Genomic DNA, 14,109 nt, shown 5'->3' on the forward strand with positions numbered 1-14,109 from the left:
GACATCACCTCTAGCTTGGGCAGACTAACTGGTAAATCCATTACTATCTCAGAGGATGTGCCCAGCCCACCTGCAGATGATAGGCCCACACATTCCTGACCAGAGTTATTGCTGTCATCGTCACCTAAGGCATACAAGTTTAAAGGGTCTCAGTCCAAATCTGATAATGTCATTAATCCTGCTTCTATATTCCACTCCATTCATGAATCTCATTGGTTCCTTACATGGTCTCTGTTATTGCGCAAGTTTAGGGATTGGTGCCAATGGAGCCTTAGGTGAAGGTGGGGTCAGACACATAGTAAGTGGATGTAAAGTGGTGCACCAAACAGCCATATCAAAGGAAGGCTGAGTCTGTACTGGTCAAAGTGTAATGGAATCAAACCGTATTGGGGCCAAAGGCATGAACAGCTGAACGCTGTATAGCACCATGGGGCCTGAAGGCGCACCGACTGGCATCAACGCTCTGGTGAAGATGGAATACATGGCATTCAGAAATGCTGCCAGATCAGAGTCTGGAGTCGGGAACTCAGGAAAGGCAAGCACCAGTAACTCAGAGAGGAGGCTGCAGTGTCAAAGGGTCCGAGAAGGACAGAGGTGGAGATCCAGCTGGCTCTGGAGCTAGGTCCAGTGGGGTCACCGGAGCGGGCAGCTCGTAATGGGATCAACCGACTGGAGCGGCCTCAGAGTTTCTCGTTCCAGAAAGGACCATAAATGGTTTCTCCTTCCCCTCCTTAATGGCCTTTGGGTGCATGCTCCAGAAGGATTAACAAGACTGAGTTTGGTAAACGTATTATTTAGTTACAAACGTGACTGATATCCTGTACGCCTTATTATTAGTGCCATAGGCAGACGTGACATCTGAAACGTTTGTGGAGAGTAACCTGTCTGCCAATCTCTTAAATAGTCCCTATCAGAGTTTGTTAATCTGGAATATGCCACTACCTAAGGGAAACTGAGAGTTCTATTAAATATGAAAGAGATCAAGCATCTTCTGTAGTAAATAGATATGTCTCACTACAAGTTATTTTACTATGGGACTCCTCAATTAATTCACCAGAATGGAAGTCAGAAATAAAAACAGTTGTTGACATGGAGGTGAGATATATTTTCTATTTTGTCACATTGTTCTATCAATCATATAGACCCATAATAAAGCAAGCACTGATGACATAGCATGTATCACAAGAAAGACTGCTCACCGCACACACCTCAGGGTGAAACTGCTGCTCCGTGCGAGTGTGACAGTACTGGCACCCATCTCCATGATCACACTTACTTGGGTCTCCCCATTCGTCGCCATGTTTCACACTTGGGCATGGGGATGACCTGTTGAACATCAATCAAGTTCAAATTCAGCAGAGTGCAAGGGCAGATGCAGGTAAAAAGTACAAAGTGTAAAATCTGCAGGTAAAAGTGTGTGCCAAACTACCTTCTAACACAGACATCAATAGCAACAACAGCACCTGTGTGCTGTCAGAAATTAGATGGTGTTTTTGTCTAACTAGTCTTGCCATGTGCTACATTCTGCCCTAACACTCACTGAAATCCTAATTCATGATTTCCCTAGATCTCTCACTATAGCCTAAAGAGCTCTAAACACAAAAACAAAAACCTGTTTTAATTGTGTTCCATGTTTTGACTAAATGTGCATGACAGTTGAGTTCATCTTTGTCATTTTCCTCTCAAGTTTATCTCAACCAATCTAACTAGGAAGTAGTCTCATCCAAGATGCAGCCTGATATTTCTATGGGCTGTTGGCGCGCTAAAAATAATGCCAAAAGCTAGGCAGATGTTAAGGACACTTCAATGCTTTATGATCATTTGAAAGCCAAATGGGGACTATCAAAATAATACCTACCATTGAAACCATATTTCCAATGTGGGTACTTTGGGTAGAGCCACATGCTGTTTGCAATATGTTGCTGTATCTAACAGAGACTCCAAAACATGTTTATTTAGTGTCATGCTTGTCAAGTGACACCTGCTTCGCACCTCACCAGAAGCACATAAATGTTTTTTTAACCAGCTTATTAGACATACTAGAATAATTCAGTGCATCTTGGCATGTCTGATATGCTTTCTGCAGTGAAAAGCGGATGACAGCAGCAAGCAGGAGCATTGGTACATTTTTGGGGAAAACAGTAAGTAGGTAGTAACAACCCAGAAGGATGCGAGCACTAAATAAGTAAACATTGCTCAGTGAATAACTCCTCTACTCTCACTAGTCCTTCCCAGAATTCAGGCATATGCATGGAATGTAAAGCCATATGACAGAACCAAAGAAAATGCAAGAGTAGGTGACAAGTCTCTAAACCAGTAGTCTGCATCCAGCTGACTCTTACCTTAATATCTTTGTCTTCGCCTTCTAGTGGAAGCATATTTTGGACTTGACAGAATCAAGGCCCTGGAAGGTGCTTCGTGTAAATGAGCGCAAGGACTAACGTTTGGTTAGGTTGTAGTGTATTTATATAGTCTACTACAACAGAATACTGCCTAAATACAATGACCAGAGAAGTTACTCTACTAAGGAAGGATCCTTTTTTTAAAATAAATGTTTATTAGATTTTCAAATATAAATATTTGGATGGTCATTAACAAGGACTCTTCAGAGGACAACACACAGTGGAACAGTCACAGATAATTATGAATGCCATAATTTGCGGTAAAATTTAACTAAAAACAAAGGAAAGCTTTTTTTCTTGTAATCCTGGTTCTACTTCGGGGGAAATCTCCACTGAAAGAAATCATACACCCTGAATAGCCCCGTCCATGTGCGGGATTCTGGAGCACCTTAAACAAAGAATAATAATCTTCATTTGTATGGTTAGCTATTTAACCATATAGCAGTATGACAACCACTGTACACTTCCCCATAAGCACAGTCGGTACTCTATGTGGTAAGGGACATTATACAATACAGTGATACACGCACATCCGTTCTAAACAGAATGATGATATATTAAGCTCCGTCCTTGTCTATTTTCCGACCGCCTCCCGCTCCCACCCATTCCAAGAGTCCAGTCTTAGCCATGCACCGGTGCCCCCCAGTACTGCGTTGATCAGCCAGCAGTCCTCTAGGTCTCAGGGCTCCCTGTCATCTTGACCGTGCAAGGAGGTCTAGAGCATGGTCGCCCACCGTGCCATGTCCTCCTTCGCCCCCTCATCTTTGCACATTCTTTTCTGTTGCACTTCTTCAGCAGGCACCCGCTCCTCAATATCCCAGTGCCATTTAGTGAGCGTCCGCCATTTATAGACTGCCAGTGTATTGCTATCTGGCGCTTGGCCAGTAGTAAGCCTAGGGTTGTCAATCTATGCTGATTTTTGCGTGTTTTTTTGAGCTTGGGATCTATCAGTGCTTTAAATGGGCAGGTATTGTCCGGCACGGAGTACCTGCTCGTCTTTAACTCGGGAGCTCGGTTGCACGATGGTACATCGCATGCAATTACTTTGCATGCCTTGTACACGCATTTTTTAGCGCGCATGTTTTTACTGCGAAAATGCATTTAAAACGCATGCCAATACCACACATTATTTTGTATTTAAAAACAATGCATTTGTGGGGGGGATCCCCCCCTCCAAATTACCTCAATTGCGTTGTATTGGCATGCGTTTTAAATGCATATTTGTGGTAAAAATATCCGCGCTAAAAGACAAGTTACTTACCTTCGGTAACGATATATCTGTAAGAAACATTAGTTAGTTAGATTCCTCACCTTAGAATATCCCCAGGCGTAAGGCTGGATCCGGAAAGATTTTTCGTCAGCAATACCCTTGCGCGTCGCTAGGCGTCGTCTGCGGCTCCGCGTCCGTCGTCGGCATCGTGCGCCGGGATGATGGAGTACTTAGACGCCGCCCTCGCGCGCGGATGTCAGTTCTTATACATAGCTTTCCGCGCCAGGAACGCAGAGCCATGCAAGAGACCGACACTGGTGCCAAAAAATGCTAGGGCCCTGGAAGGGATAACCTGAACCCTAGATATCGGTTCGCAGAACAGGGAGGATAGGTGGGTCGGTAAAGAATCTAACTAACTAATGTTTCTTACAGATATATCGGTACCGAAGGTAAGTAACTTGTTCATCTGAAAGAAACACGTTAGTTAGATTCCTCACCTTAGAATAGATACCCCAGCAATACCAACCCCGGTGGTGGGTCTGCGAACCAAGATCACACCAGAAAGTCCTGGAGAACAGAACGGCCAAAGAAGCCGTCTCTCCGGACTTGGCTGTCCAGGCAATAATGTTTAGCAAACGTGTGCAGCGAGGCCCACGTTGCTGCCTGACAGATGTCCTGCAAGGGGACTCCCCGGCCCAGGGCAGTAGTCGCCGCAGTGGTCCGAGTGGAATGGGCCCTCAGCCCTACAGGAGGTTCCTTTTTAGCCAAGGAATAACAAGCTTTGATACACAAAACGACCCACCGAGAGATGGTCTGCTTGTGCACTGCCCGTCCCTTCTTAGCGCCCACGTAGCCAACGAAGAGTTGGTCATCCAGCCGGAACTGCTTGGTGCGGTCCAAATAAAAGGACAGCGCCCGTTTTGTGTCCAGACGGTGGAGCCTCTCTTCCTCTTTCGAAGGATGCGGAGGCCGAAAGAAAGTGGGCAACGTAACAGACTGCCGATGTGAAAGGCAGTTACCACCTTAGGGAGAAAGGAAGGGCGAGTCCTGAGAACAACTTTGTCCGGATGGACAGAAAGAAAAGGAGGCTTAGAAGAGAGAGCCTGGAGCTCACTCACCCTTCTAGCAGAGGTGATGGCTACCAGGAAAGCAGTCTTAAGCGTCAAGAGACGAAGGGGACAATTATGAAGTGGCTCAAAGGGAGCGCACATCAGAAACGTTAAGACCAGATTCAAATCCCACTGAGGCATTACGAAAGGGACAGGAGGAAACATGTGAGTAATGCCCTTAAAGAATCAAGAAATAACAGGGGATTTGAAAAGAGAAGGCTGATCAGGAAGCCGTAAGAAAGCAGAAATAGCAGAGAGATAACCTTTTAGGGTGCCCAGAGCAGAGCCCTGCTGGGCCAAGGAAAGAAGAAAGCCTTTGCTGTGCACCATGCCACAAATTTGTTCCACCTGCAGGCGTATACCGATTTTGTGGAGGGACGCCTGGCTGCCAGAATCACATCACAGACTTCAGGAGGCAAGTCACATGGCATCAACTGTCGCCGCTCAATCTCCACACATGGAGGTGGAGACTGGACAGGTTCGGGTGGAGGACCGTCCCCTGCTGCTGCGACAGAAGGTCCTCCTGAAGAGGCAGTCGTATCGGGGGATCGATTGACAGACTGAGTAGCTCGGGATACCAGTACCTTCGTGCCCAATCCGGAGCCACTAAGATGACTTGGGCCCGGTTGCGCCTGATCTTCAGCACTCTGGGCAGAAGTGGTATAGGCGGAAAGGCGTACAACAGACCGCAACTCCACTCGCGACGAAAGGCGCCCCAGAGCGAGTGCCGCCTTGGAAACTCCAAAGCGCAGAACTGCCGACATTGCGCGTTCTCTTCGGTGGCGAAAAGATCTAACCAAGGCTCTCCCCACTGCCGAAAGAGGCCTTGCGCCACGTCCGAGTTTAGATGCCATTCGTGATCCATCATGCACCGGCGGCTGAGTTTGTCTGCTCTGGCGTTCAGAGAGCCCGCCAGATGTTGAACCACCAGGGTGAGGCCCTGATGTTCCAGCCATGTCCAGAGGCGCAGAGCCTCCTGAGAAAGGGTCCACGACCCCACCCCGCCCTGTTTGTTGCAATACCACATGGCAGTGGTGTTGTCCGTGAACACCTGCACTACACTTCCCCAGACAGAGGGAAGGAATGCCTTCAGTGCAAGTCGGATCGCCCTCAGCTCCAGAAGGTTGATATGGAGCCGGGACTCCGCCGGAGACCAGAGGCCTCTGATCTCCACCTCTCCCATGTGGCCCCCCCATCCCAGGAGGGACGCATCCGTCACTACTACGTGCTCCAGTTGGGGTAGGGAGAGGGATCTGCCACTGACCCCATCGCGGTCCGTGAGCCACCACTGCAACTGTCTTGCAGTGTCTTCCGAGAACAGGACATGGTTGCCCCGATGCTGGGCCCACTGAAACTTCAGGTCCCACTGCAGAGCCCGCATTCGCCATCTGGCGTGATGCACCAAAAGGATGCAGGAGGCCATCAGACACAGAAGCCGCAGCACCAACCTGACCGAAACCCGGGATAGAGGCCGGAAGATGGGAATCAGAGCCTGAATATCCCGGACCCGCTGTTCCGGAGGATAGGCCCGGAACTGCGCCGAGTCCAGAACCGCTCCGATGAAGAGGACCTTCTAGGAGGGACTCAGATGCGACTTTGGCACGTTGATGGAGAACCCCAGAAAATGCAGCAGGTCGGCCGTAGTCTGGAGGTGGGAGACGACTGCCTGGGGCGAGCCCGCCTTCAACAACCAGTCGTCGAGATAGGGGAAGACTGGAACCCCCAATCTGCGCAGTTGAGCTGCGACCACCGCCATCACTTTCGTGAACACCCGGGGGGCACTGGTGAGGCCGAAGGGGAGCACGGTAAACTGAAAATGCTCCTGGCCCACTGTGAACCGCAGGTAACACCGGTGGGCCGGCAGGACGGGGATGTGGAAATAAGCGTCCTGCAAGTCCAACACTACCATCCAGTCTCCAGGGTCTAGGGCAGCCAGAACCTGAGCTAAGGTGAGCATCTTGAACCTCTCCTTCTGGAGGAAGGCGTTGACGCTCCTGAGATCCAAGATAGGGTGTAGGTCCCCTTTGCCCTTCTTGGGAACCAGAAAGTAGTAGGAATAACAACCACGACCTACTTCTGGACCGATGGCCCCTTTGGCCAAGAGGGCCGTAACTTCCTCCTGCAGAAGATTCAAGTGATCCCCCGACATGCGATGGTACTGCGGTGGCATGGCTGGAGGGGTCGCCTCGAAGGGGAGGGAGTAGCCCCTTCGGACGATTTGCAGCACCCACCTGTCCGACGTGATGGAATGCCAGTGGAGCAGGTGATGGCGATCTCTGCCTCCCACTGGCGTGGAATGGGCCTGAAAGCACGGACTAGGAAGGCTTTGAGGCGGATGCTGCTGGGGTGGATGTGGATGGACCGGCACGTAGTCCCCCTGTACCGCCTCGGCGGAATCCACGTCCACGACCGCGTGGAGGTTGGTTCTGCAGTCTGTGGCTAGGCGGATGTGAGGAGGCGCCCCTTCCTTGGCCACGAAAGGGGCAAAAAGCAGTGCGGGTGCGGGCCGAGAGGCCCAAGGACTTGGCCGTAGCCCTGGAGTCCTTAAAGTGCACCAGCGCACTATCCGCTTTGTCGCCAAAAAGGCGACTGCCATCAAAGGGCATGAACATGAGGGTGCTCTGGACATACCCAGAAAAACTTGTGGACCGCAACCAGGCGTGCCGGCTAAGTGCCACCGTGGTCGACATTGCCCGACCTAGCGAGTCCGTAGTGTCCAGTCCACATCGAATTGCATGCCGTGCTGCATCCTGCCCCTCGGCAAGAGCCTGGGCGAGCAGTGTCTGGGCCTCCTCCGGGCACTGGGGCAACACGTCCTCCACCGTATCCCACAGGGAGTGGGAGTAACGGTCCAAGAGACAAGCGGTGTTAATAGAACGCAATCCCAAGCTAAGGGAGGAGAACAGCTTTTTACCAAACTGTTCTAGTCTCTTGGATTCCCGATCTGGGGGAGCGGACGGGAAGGAGGTCTGGGAAGTAGAGGCCTGGATAACCAGGCTCTCGGGTGTGGGGTGCATGGACAGAAAACTGGGGTCGCCCGGTGCAGGGCGGTGGCGCCGGGCCACGTTCCGGTCCACAGGAGGTACTGTGGAGGTCTTGGACCAGGTGCCCTTGAGAACGTCAACCAATGCTTCATTAAACTGCAGCAGAGGCTCCAAGGAGCTTGCTGACGGTTGGAGCACTTCAGTGAGGAGGTTAGTCCTCACGGCCACAGCAGGTAGCTCCAGCCCAAGGGTTTCGGCCGCCTTGCGCAGCACCACAGAGAATGCAGCACCTTCCTCCGAAGCCACGGTCGGAGGAGAGATGAAGCCAGTGTCAGGGGAGGTATCCAGACCACTGGCATCCCCCAGCTCGTCTGCCCAGTTCTAAGATAGCTGACCCTGCTGGGTCAGAGGGTCCCCAGACCCCTCCCAGTCGTCACCATCATTCGATTCCTTGTAGACAGGATGAATGATCAGAGCCGGGCGGAAGATGAAATTGCCACCCATCGGCGTCGGGTGCGGTGCCGGACGGCGCTGCTCCGACGCCGGGCCGGGACCGAGACTAAACTGTGAAACGGCACCGTCCGAAGGCGGCGCCGGGGGTGGTACTGGAGTCGGCGCCAGCGGAGGGGTCGTGAGGTCGACCGGCGCCGACTGGGATCCAAGCCTGCATCCCGCGGGGACTTGCGGCGTCAGGACCGGAGTCGCCAGCTCGCTAGGCCCCCCGGTCGAGCCTGCGGGGCCCGAAGGTGCGCCGGCAGGCGTCGACAGCGGAGCCAGGGTGCTCATGGCCGAGAGGAAGGCACTGACCTCCGCCGGAGTCGTGTCGGTCCCAGAGACCGGGGTGTATGGGGACGGACGCGACTCCGACGGAGCCGCGTGGATGGACCACCCGAAACCTCAGCCGAGTCGCGCGACCGGAGCCCGAAGAGCGATGTCGCCTCTTGGACTTCTTACTGTGCTTCGACTTACCCGAAGACTTGGACCCCGACGAGTAGTGGTGATGGCGGTGGATCCGCGTCCGGTCCCTCAACCTCCTCCTCGACCGGGACCGTGAACGGCGCGGAGCCGACTGCCGGGGCTCGAGTAGCTTGCGGGACCGCTCCCATCTAGCCTTCGAAGTCAAGGTCCGGCAGTCGGGGCACGACTCGGCATCGTGGTCGGGCCCCAGGCAGTAAAGGCACCGGCGGTGGTGGTCTGTTACCGACATCAGTCGGTGACAGGAGACGCAAGCTTTAAAGCCAGGCATCCCTACCGGCACCAGAGTCGAGTCAAGAACGAACCAAAAGAGTTCAAAAAGTTTAGTCAAAAAATGACTAAAGGGTATGCTTCTTCCCGGATCGGCGCTTACTGGCGCAGAAAAAAGAACTGACGTCAGCGCGCGAGGGCGGCGTCTAAGTACTCCGACGACGTCATCCCAGCGCATGACGCCGACGACGGACGCGGAGCCGCAGGCGACGCCTAGCGACGCGCAATGGTATTGCTGACGAAAAATCTTTCCAGATCCAGCCTGACGCCTGGGGATATTCTAAGGTGAGGAATCTAACTAACGTGTTTCTTTCAGATAAATGAGTTCTAAAGGCTTAACGAGGTAAAAACCTCACTGTAAAGGCTGTTTCCCCTTGTTCACTGCAGCAGGGACACTCCGAGGTGCTGGCCAGGTAGGTCCTCTGAAGCCTAGCTGGCATCAAATATGCCATAGAGATAGATTGAGTACACTAATTTGAACCTCCCATGCTCGCAACCTCCCGTGCTTGTGCAAGTCATTATCCATTCTGTGTCTGTCAGTAGGGACGGCAGATCGTCATCCCAAGCTCCTTGAGCCCGCTGATGGCCACTGATTTATCGTTTCTCGGTGCCGTGTAGAGATGGGACATCAGTCTCCTCTCACTTCCCCACCCCACGCCTTCCTCCAGGAGAACCTCAAGGGTGGCGGAGGGGTCCAGCATCTCTGGAAAGCCGGTCCACACCTCTTAGGCCGTACCCGTCAATTTGGCAAACTACAGAAACTACCCTGCTCAGATTCCGAACACCTCTCGCCTCTCCTCGAAAGTTATACTACTAGTCCACGGATTCATATCTCCCATCTAAAGGCATCTCCATCTTCCCACGCAGGGTCTGACTTTGATCACAATTCGGCCCGGGCACTCCCAAAAAGTGGCCCATATGCCTGAAAGGTTAAAAAAAAAATGTAGTTTTATTTAGCGTGAACTCGGTCCAAAATCATTGGAGTTATTACCATGAGCACCAACTACATTGCACAAGTTCATATTCATTTTTATTTTAGGTAGGTAGATTAAGTGTTTAGCCCAGAATCACTGGAAGTTGAGGTGACGCCATAACTTAAACGTACAAACGTGTTCCTGCATCAGCAGCATTGAGACCATAACGCTACAGCCTATGCTTTGTTTTCCTCTGGGAAATGTGACTTCGGCTGTCAGCATTCCGTCCATCATTTGTTTGCTGTATCACCAGGATTTGTTTGCTGTAACACCAGGAGAGTCAGCAACCCATCGATCTCCCAAAAGACCGACCAGCTGATTGGGTACATAGAGTTTTGCAGCATATAAAGGAAGCCTGGTAGCAGGAGATATCCAGAATTGTATGGAGGCTGTAAGCCCCTTGTAATGTCTTGTTCAGATTATGTGCGTAGTGTGAGGCAGCTGTGGGGTTACCCAGAACCCCAGATAACGAAATGTTGAGGCTCTCCATTTAAGACTCAGGGCATGCAGGTGCGATTGCTCCACATCTACCAACCCCACCAGGGGATAGAGCAAAGTTGTGTGTTTGTTAAGGGGCAGGCACGATATCAAACACAGATCTACAGGCCCCGCAGGAGTACAGATACGATTCACTAGGTTGCATAAAAGACCAGCGATTCATCCACATATAAGGATACTACATGTACTCCACCGCCTAAACATGTGCCCCATGGTTACATCATGTGTCGCAGCCAAATCGCCTATAGTTTCATCGGTGAACAGTAGGGAAGATAACTGGAATCCCCGCCTGGTTCTCCTCTGTACTATCTAGCTGCAGGATGTTCGACTCTTGAGAGAACCTGCGCGGCTGGGTCTGTGTATAGAAGTCGTATCCTGTGCAAACAATTAATTTCAAAGGCCATTGCCCTGAGGACCTAAAACATGAATTCCCACGCTAAGGAAACAAACAATTTTTCAATATCAAGAGCCACAAGGGCGCACTCGTCTTGGTGTCCATTCAATTGATATGGCCAAGACGCTGTATACTCATGAGTGTACTGCGACACAGTATAAAGCTGAATTGAATCTCATGTATCAGAGCCCCCACTCTGGGCATCAGTCAGTATGCCAACATTTTGGCGAGGATTTTTGTATCTGTATTTAACATGGACAACGGACGAAACACGTCCAATATTTTTGAGTCTTTGTCATGCTTTGGCACCATTACAGTGGTGGCCTCTCTAAGAGTGTGGTAGGCAACTGTTGTATCTCGCCTCCAAGTAATACTGCGAGGAGCTTGTCCACTAGGATGTCCGGATACAGTTGGTATAATTCATAGGGAAAACTATTGCCACCATGGGTCTTACCCGTAGGCATCGTTCGGATCGCGGCCATCAACTCGCACATGTGATTTCTAGTACCAGCGCATCAATGTCCATTTAGGAGAGCCATGCAAGCCATAGTGGCCCCAGAAACGCCCTGATTCGTGACAGGTCAGGAGGTGCCGGTCTCGCATAGAGGCAGATTAGACAGTCTGCCAGGGATTCATTTATGGCGGACTGCGTAACTGCAGTAGTCCTATCTGGCAAGGTTAAAATAAGCAAAGTGGGAGCTTCCCATTTAAGTAGCCACGCCAAGACCCTCCCTGATGTATCCCCCCCCCTTGGTGCAGTGTCTACCTATAGTCTCTTAAGATGTACTTGTCTACTGTGTCCAATGTTTCTGCTATTTGCCTCCAAAGGGCAAGTCTGTCCTATCAATCCATCCTCCCCACCTTCTCGTGCCTGTAGTTGTTCCATTTAGGACTCCCACCATGTGAGAGTGTACTGAAGATGTCGCTTAGTGCCACACTACAAGGACATGTACTCTTCAGGAAGGACCACCTTCACTGCCTCCCATTCCCCATGTGTCTCTGTGGAACCCCAATTGTCGGCTTTGTATCCACAGATGACAATTTAAGCATAAAGCTTACATTTTGGCATAAAGTTAAATTTCTCTAATCCTGCGTGCGGATGCGATAGCCACAAGGAAAGCGGTTTTCCAGGAAAGGAGTTGAAAGGAGGCGTTATGGATAGTTTTGAATAGAGAACCGATGAGATGTGAAATTACACTGTTAAGCTCCCAGGAGGGAGATGGTCTATATCGGGGGGCAGGGGGAGGACTTTAATGCCTTCTGAGAAGTCCTTAACTACCAGAATCTAGAAAAAAGGAAGTGGATGACATTTTCCTTAGCCAGTAATACCTGCCAAATTAGAATTGTAAACAAGAGTTTGTTTCCTGTTGGCAGGTGGTCAGATGAAAGTTCTTGTCTGAACACCAAATACAGAATGTTTTCCATTTAAAGAAGTAGAAGGTTCTTTTACATGGACGTTTAGCTTCCTTTAGACTGTCCATACGGTTTTGTGGGAGGCTCAGTGGATGAGCTCAGGAGCCGCACAAATACCAACATAACGTGCAAGGGGTGTGGGAGCAGCAAGGAAACAATCGAGCACGTGGTATGTCTTTGTTCTGCACTCCTTGACGATCGAAAGATTCTGCTAAAGAGCGAATGGAACAAACCTGGCATCCGCACTTGTCGACAAGCCATCCTTGCATCTATGAATCAGGAGAATCCGCATCTTAATATCCGGTTCACCGAGTTTGTCACAAGAGCAGTAAAAAGACTTATAAATAGCGAGAGTCAGCAAGCTAACAATTGTTAACAATAACAGGGAGAACAAAGCCTGATGATGTTTTGTCAATTTACTCATCTCACCGTACCATTTAACAGCAGTGGAATATGGCATTTTGCACATTGTTTACTTGCTGTTCTCTGTCTTGTGCGACCTTGGATCCTCTAAATTATTGCATGTAGGGATTTTACTTTATAAATGGAATTGCACCATTAACGGTTTAGCTATCAGCTTTTTAAATAAAACTAATGTCTTGTCGCGTGGCCTTAGCTGATGCCAAATTAGAACGGACCACAACGGCTTTCACCTGCTTCTTAAAAAGTTCAAATCGTCTAGATGAAGTTTACATTTTAACATTATGAATAAATATAGATCGTTAGGTTTTTTTAATTATTTATTGAAGACCTTTACATTTTTCTATTCGCTTGTGACGCCATTAATGCATTTAATGGATGCATTTAGGTGGATTCCAATAAAAGCAAGAGGAAATAATGTCAGCAAAAACACAGGATTAAGCTAACACTTGTTTACTGCTCTATGTGTAAATATTTTAGCAATTGTTTGACATATGTCCCTTTTTTATCATTGGTGCACGCCCACCATTGTATTGATTTTTATTAATCAAACAATAAAGTTCTACTTGTCATGAGTTCAGGAGCCAGAGTGCCAAACTCAAAGATGGGAGGTTGGAATGAACCATTTGGCCTCTGAACTTGATGAGAACGTCCAATCTGCAGGGCAGCCCTATGTGTGGTCATTTTGACATATACAGAAGGCCTGTGAATTGTCACCACTGTTGTGACCACTTTGGGGCTATTAAAAGGATTCTGGCTCTCAAGACAGCTTAACAATTACTGCTGGAATTAGGGTCATCAGCGGAAAAGAGTAGAGAAATTTGCCGGACCAGACAATCCACAAGACATTCCTCTTGTTCCTTGGTTCAAAGACCCTCGAGGCAAAGTCTGGGCATTTTTTTGCTCTTTGCAGTGGCAAACAGATCTATATGAGGAAAACCACGGGTGCAGAACACATAGTAAATGACAGTTGTTGAGACTCACTTGTGGTTCCCTTTAATTGATCTGCTGAGGGAGTTCACTAGAATGTTCTGGACCCCCAGGAAACGGGCTGCAGTGATCCTCTAGTTTCAGGCCAACAACCGATTCCAGATGTTTAGGGCTCCAAGCGACAAGACTCTGGACCTTGTTCTTCCTTGTTTATTCAGATAGTGCATAGCAGTTTTATTGTCTGTCTGAACAAGGAGTAAGGCCATCTTGAGAGAGATTGTAAAGATTTCCAAGCCAAGTGAACTGCTTTTAGTTTCAGTAGAATGATGTGGTATGTCATTTCTTTTCCGGACCATGTTCTTTGAATCTGAAGGTGATCAATGTGTGCAAACCCATCTGAAAGGTAGGCATTCATCACGAAGGTCTGTGACGAGACCCCCTCATAAAAGGTCATTCTGAGGAGGAGAGTCTTCGGTTGACACCACCATATGAAAGACTGCTTTGCACAGTGAGGGAAAGGATGATCTTGT

At 49.7% G+C, this 14,109-nt stretch overlaps 1 protein-coding gene across 6 annotated transcripts in view; it reads right to left on the reverse strand.

Moving 5' to 3' along the window:
* Window positions 1-14,109, reverse strand: part of UNK (unk zinc finger) — a 683,439-nt gene that overhangs the window by 408,551 nt on the left and 260,779 nt on the right. For 3 of the 6 annotated variants that reach the window (XM_085616970.1, XM_085616974.1, XM_085616973.1), the window contains exon 6: window positions 1,209-1,326. In XM_085616970.1, the coding sequence (XP_085473096.1) occupies window positions 1,209-1,326 (118 nt within the window). Of the gene's footprint in view, window positions 1-1,199; window positions 1,327-14,109 lie in introns of all 6 variants that reach the window. The other 3 variants (XM_085616969.1, XM_085616972.1, XM_085616971.1) reach the window with 1 other exon arrangement.

Source organism: Triturus cristatus, chromosome 7 (assembly GCF_964204655.1).
Source record: "Triturus cristatus chromosome 7, aTriCri1.1, whole genome shotgun sequence".
Lineage (NCBI taxonomy): Eukaryota > Metazoa > Chordata > Amphibia > Caudata > Salamandridae > Triturus > Triturus cristatus.